The sequence below is a fragment of the Anomalospiza imberbis genome, chromosome 3 (genome assembly GCF_031753505.1).
Source record: "Anomalospiza imberbis isolate Cuckoo-Finch-1a 21T00152 chromosome 3, ASM3175350v1, whole genome shotgun sequence".
NCBI lineage: Eukaryota > Metazoa > Chordata > Aves > Passeriformes > Viduidae > Anomalospiza > Anomalospiza imberbis.
The window spans coordinates 106,439,339-106,445,338 of NC_089683.1; the positions used below are offsets into that span (position 1 = coordinate 106,439,339).

The 6,000-nt window shown below is 41.6% G+C and overlaps 1 protein-coding gene across 1 annotated transcript in view; it reads left to right on the forward strand.

Annotated features, from left to right (window-relative positions):
* The window catches only part of ISM1 (isthmin 1), a 40,282-nt gene extending 35,122 nt beyond the window's left edge, over positions 1–5,160 (forward strand). The window contains exons 5-6 of the mRNA XM_068186304.1: positions 1,547–1,636; positions 3,278–5,160. Coding sequence (XP_068042405.1) covers positions 1,547–1,636; positions 3,278–3,795 — 608 coding nt within the window. The 3' untranslated portion in view covers positions 3,796–5,160. The remainder of the gene's footprint in view (positions 1–1,546; positions 1,637–3,277) is intronic.
* The last annotated feature ends 840 nt before the right edge of the window (positions 5,161–6,000 follow it).

Consider the following 6,000-nt stretch of genomic DNA (forward strand, 5'->3'; position numbering starts at 1 on the left):
CTTTGGCAAAATCAAAGCTGAGCACTCAAGCCTACATCATGAACATTTGAAGCTGCTATGGAAAACTGTTTTTTAAATGTTGCTGTGTGTTTAAATTTAGACCAATTTGTCATGCAGTAGCTGCCACAATGCAGGGGATAGGTGCAAGTTCATTACTTCCCAAGATCAGAGAGAAGTGAAAACACAAGTCATGGTGGTATGCATTATTCTCAGTTTACTTAATGACTCAGAAAGGCAGAAGTTCTTAAACTGGAGGTTAGGCTTTTTTTAATGGGAAGTGAAATGTCAGCAGTGCTGGAGAGGAGACTTAGAAGACTTGGTGAGAGAGTTAGAGAGAAGTTTCTCACTCACAGATAGATCCATGTCTCTATTGCAAAGCAACAACTGCAAGGCAGTTCAGGGAAAAATGTTTCTGCGTGCTCTCATACATCCTAAAACCACAATGAGTTAATTCCAGAAGAAAGCAAGTAACCTCCAGTTTTATTCTGGAGTATTTATAGTGTTTATTACCAGCTAGCACCAAAAAGTGGAAAACTTGAAAGAATATATTATGTCATATAACAGACCTCCAACGATCAGCAAGCAAAATATATTCACTCTTTGATGCTGTGCTGACATTTTTGAAATTACAAGGTCAAAGCTCAGCTTCTGCTCTTTATAATTCCAACAGTGAATTACTGCCTTGTAATGGGTTCTTGGGTATCTATTATTCTACATCTAGTGCTGGAGTTAAGGCAAAACTCTATGATAATTTTATTGAAAATTGGCCTGAGGCTGTTTTGAAGATTTGCAAGCCACTATTATGCCCCAGTTCAGGACATCAGGAGAAAGTTCATTGGCAAGAAGATAGGTGGTGAATAGACTTCATTATTAACCATATAGTTATCACATATTAAAGATCTTTCAGTTCTCTTAGAGGTCTTCAATTCAATGGAGAGGAAAGGAAAAAAAACCCTAAAACCTACATGTGTTAAGCCTACATGGCACAGAAATGCTAGGCGTGTCAATAGGCTGAACTAAAGCAGCAACAAAAGGATGTTTACTTTGGCAAGATCATTTTTCTGGCAATCTCTGGCAATACCTCTCAACTGGTAGCAAACAATTAACTGGAGGCTGCTGGTAAATCCTGATATGTTGAGATCCTGATATTTTATTTGACAGCTGTAAGTGGTGGGGATGGAATTGCTTGAAGAGGTTGGTTATCTCTTGCCTACTCAAACCTTTTAACTTCCTGGCACTGGGAGAGACCAACAAGCATCAATCTTCTTGTAACAGCATCATTCTTCCTTGAGAAATGATTGCCCATGTGCAGAGATGATCTTCCTCACCTGTCTTCAGGCCTGTCACCCTGTTTTACCTTATTAACAGGTCAGATTCCTTGGTCATTATGGTTTTAAAGGAACAGTCCAGCAGCAACTTCAGAATGGTTCCCTGCCAAAACAAAGCACCTTGCAGAGCCTGGGGAAGAAGGGGTGGCAAGGAGGCAGCTGGTTCCATTGTGTTTTAATGGGAAAACACCAGCACCACTAACACGTGTTTGTCTTAGGGATCGAAGATACCTTCCGGACAGCTGCCACAGAAGTGAGTTTACTTGCAGGGAGTGAAGACTTCAATGCAACCAAACTGTTTGAAGTTGGTAAGCAGCCTAGTCAATCCTTCAGTAACAGATAAGGGACTTCCTTAGGATTTTCTTAGTTCTGTGGGGTCAAGATACTGAGTTTAGCATTAAAAATGTCAATAGTAACAGCCATTTATTATCTTGCTCCTGTTTGTGATCTGAAAATTTGCTTTGGTCATAGAATCTTTCACCCCTTAAGTCTTGTGCTTGTTTCATCATAAAAGGGTTATTTGTTGTCCTAATTCAGAAAAGAGCTGTAAGACTCCACAGTAATGGAGGGGAGGGGAAATCAAACACTCTTTACTATTTTGATTAAGTAGCCTCAAATGGAAGACCCTATAAAAGCATTTTCATTTCATATAAAAAAATACAGTTGTCACATCAGAAAAAAAATACAATGACTTTTATGAGCATGCATTGCTTTTATAGCTCTGTGTGCTGCAGTGGGAGTAGCCAATGCAATTTTATAGGGCATGGCTTGATTCCGAACTATCTAAAACTCAATCCAACATCTGCAATGTTCTGATTTCGTCCCTCCAATGAAACCATAGTGTGGCCACTCAGAGACACTGGATGCTGGATTAATTGAATAAATAGTGTAACCCAGCACCTCTCTCCTATGGCAGCAGAGCACAATAGTTAATGACAGCCAGGATGAGACTCTTTAAGGAGATAGAAAAACAGGACACAGATCACTAAGTAAATATTTTGCAAGAATGTGTGCTGTAAGAGTTTTAGGTCCCAGTTAGTTACTCTCCTGCAGAGTCCTCTTAAATTAAGTGTGAAGCAAGATATGCAGGTGGTTTTTGATAGCCCATAGGATGATATAGACACCTTAAATAATGTTTTAGGTAGGGGATGTTTACCTGGATTTTCCCAAGAGTCTTGCAAAATAATGAAGTGCTGGTACTAAATATGCTACTGGTCTACAAATCTCTTTAATCCCAGCTATACGTCATGCCTCTGGCACCATAAACTCCAGCTGATGTATGGCCACTCTGATGTTATATCACATATGCCCTTTTAGAACCTGAATCACTTTTGGCTGCATTTGCCAGATAAGATGTCAGTCTCCATGTTTGAGATATCGATGCTTGAAAAGTGAATATCAAATAGAAAAAAGTATTTGTTTTTTAAAGAAACACTGAATTAGGGTCTAAAATGTACTTCAAAAAGAGTAATACAGGCCTTGCTTGCCGCCTTGTAATCTCTAGCATTATCTGAAACCTAATCTTTCATCATCTGACTGCCATTTTCCCTGTTGAGTGTGTTCTGACTAAGGATTCTAACTGGAGACTGGCATCAGATCATTGTGATTTCCCTTTTTCTGCTGCTTAGGAACCCATGGTAGTGTCTCTTGTGCCACATGGGGATATCAGTAGCTTAATTAGAATTTTCCAGGTAGAAAAAGTGTCACATATTCCTACTGGCCTGGTTCTGCACTGTAACTCAGACTAGCATTGCCTGAGGCACTGAAATCAGTCCCACATGATTTCTTTATCTGACAAAACAGCACAGCAATACACTGTGGGCAGGGCAGAAAACTGTGATTGCCCTTTCTTTCTACAGCAGAACACTGTAGAAAGTTGCTACCACTGATCACACCAAGTGGGATGCTGCTTAATGTATCTTAAGTTTCCATTTCCTGCCCTGAAACAGATACTGATAGCTGTGAGAGATGGATGAGCTGCAAGAGCGAGTTCCTGAAGAAATATATGCACAAAGTGGTCAACGATCTTCCCAGCTGCCCATGCTCCTACCCCAGAGAAGTTGCGTACAGCACTGCTGAAATCTTTGACCGACTTAAGAGGAAAAACTTCCGCTGGAAGGATGCGAGTGGTCCAAAGGAAAAACTGGAGATCTATAAGCCCACAGCACGATACTGCATCCGCTCCATGCTGTCTTTGGAGAGCACAACGCTTGCAGCGCAGCACTGCTGCTATGATGACAACATGCAGCTGATCACCAGGGGCAAAGGGGCAGGAACACCGAACCTGATCAGCATCGAATTCTCAGCAGAACTCCACTACAAAGTGGACATTCTGCCTTGGATCATATGCAAAGGTGACTGGAGCCGCTACAATGAAGCCCGGCCTCCCAACAATGGGCAGAAGTGTACAGAAAACCCGTCAGACGAAGACTACTACAAGCAGTTTCAAGAAGCAAGGGAATACTGAGAAGATTTTCCTTTTCTTCAGATGCAAAATAGCATTCGTTTCCTGGATGCCAAAGAACTGATGATGGCTGCTGCATTGGCTCCTCGACAGGGGTTGGTCAGTTCCTTTCTGATGAATGTATATAGTTGTAATATAATACATAAGTATTTTTCACAGTGTGTGTAATTTATAAACACATATCTCTCTGTCTCACACACACATATTGTTGCATACAGACATACATAAGTCTTGTCCTGATAGGATTTTATACTGCAATAACGTTCATGTAATAATGTGCATTTCATTTTATTTCCCATCTGTAACCTAATGAAGGGGGTGGAGGGTAGCTGCCATCACCATCAGGCCCCAAGGCCCCAGCTGAGGAGGCACATACTTAAAAGTTGTTATAAACAATAGGATTGAAGAATGTACTCTTCCATATGGGAATGGTTTACAAGATTAATGCACCTACAACATCAGTTTTCTCTATAATTGGTTTCATGACCAGTCATATCTAAGGAGGAAAGAATTTTTTTTTGTAAGAGTAATAATCAAAAGTGAATATAGAAAATCCCTACCAATTTTTCTCTTGGAATTCTTCCTGTTACCTTCTAGCTCAGGTATTTGCAGTCCACCTGGGGTAGGCTTGCAGGAAGATGTAGCTGTGGCTTTCCTACGGGCCAGAAAATGTCCTGGTGCAGTGGTTCTGCACGAGTTACAAATAGCCCCCTCCTGGAGACATGTCTGATACAGAGCTGCATCTGCTGGGGCTTACGTCTCCAAAGCAGCTGTGAACCTGTGAACTGAGCATGCTGTAAGTCTTTGGAGGAGTGAGGGCAGAGAAGGAATCCGTGTTAAAGAACCAAAAAGATCACAGTTCCTTCCCAGTTTTTTATTTGAAGAATGTTTGGATCTGCTTGTTTCTTTCTTTTTAGAAAAGGAAGTTTATTATTTTAGAGAACAGTAAAACTGGAATCCACAAGTTCCCTGGGATAAAAGATGCAACCAGCCCTTTCCCCCCATTTTTCTCATGTTGAATGCAGTGTCCTACAGAAGAAGCTATTCTTTAAGGGAAGCTTTCTGGGAGGAACTACTGGTGTCTTAAAGTGTCTTAATTTTTAAAAAAAAGCTAGCATTATTTTTGTAAAGTATTTATTGAATTTTAACAATGACTCACATGTGGGATGTATCTCTAACATAAAAGGTTTCTGTAGATGGAACTTGATTTCCAAGAACACAACTGTTGTTAGGCAAAGGTTTTATTTCCAAATTTTTATAAAGTGCAAGTTTACAAACTGTCATAAAGCAGCTCATATCTGCATTCTGATGAAAGATGAAAGTTACACCCTGGGTAAATAAATACTTACAGTTCCATCCTGTGAAAAACTGCCTTGCTGCAAGTCAGTGTGTTCATTTGGAAAACTAAGGCTAAATGTCACTAGAGAAATGCCTATTTTGGGGTTATGTGGTCTGACACACATATATGGAACCTCACACAGAGTTAAAGCTGACCAGCATTGCAGTCAGTCTGAGCTCCAAGATTCAAGACCGACATAAAAGGCAATTCCCTCTGCTATATAACAGACACACATAGATGATATTTAAGGTTCCTTCCAACCCAAACCCTTCTATGGCTTCCTGTAAATCCTTTCCATGTCTCTATTGGCCTCTCAGGTCAGGTTGATTGCAAGCTCATGGACAGACATGTGCGTGGTGCCCCTGGCATTAACACAGGCACAACGACCCCACTGGCATGGGCTGGGCCAGGTGTGTGTTGGTCTGCCCAGGTGGTGCAAACCAAGGGTTCAAAAGCAGTCTGGGCCATGCACACCCAGTCTGACCCGTGCTGGAGGCTCTGCCAGATCTGCTGGGCTGCAGAGCCCCAGCACTATGCTCCAAGTCTCCAGAAACACAGTGGTCCGGGCAAAGGCACTGCACATCTGCACCAGTGACGGCTCTGCTGAGGTAACCTCAGCAGCTGGAAAACTTGGCCAAGTCATCGGATCATCCCAGATCCAGACTTGAGTTGGTGGGAAACACGTGGATATGTTCTAGCACAAGCTGGTAGTAACAAAACATGGTTAGTTGAGAAAGAGGGTAAGCATAGAGATCACCCCTTATTTTTTATAGAAACCAGATTTTGTGAATACTTGCAAGGTCATATGAAGGCGCCACTAGCTCGTGGAGCCAGTTAAATTGACAGCAGATGGGTGAAAGGCACAAGGA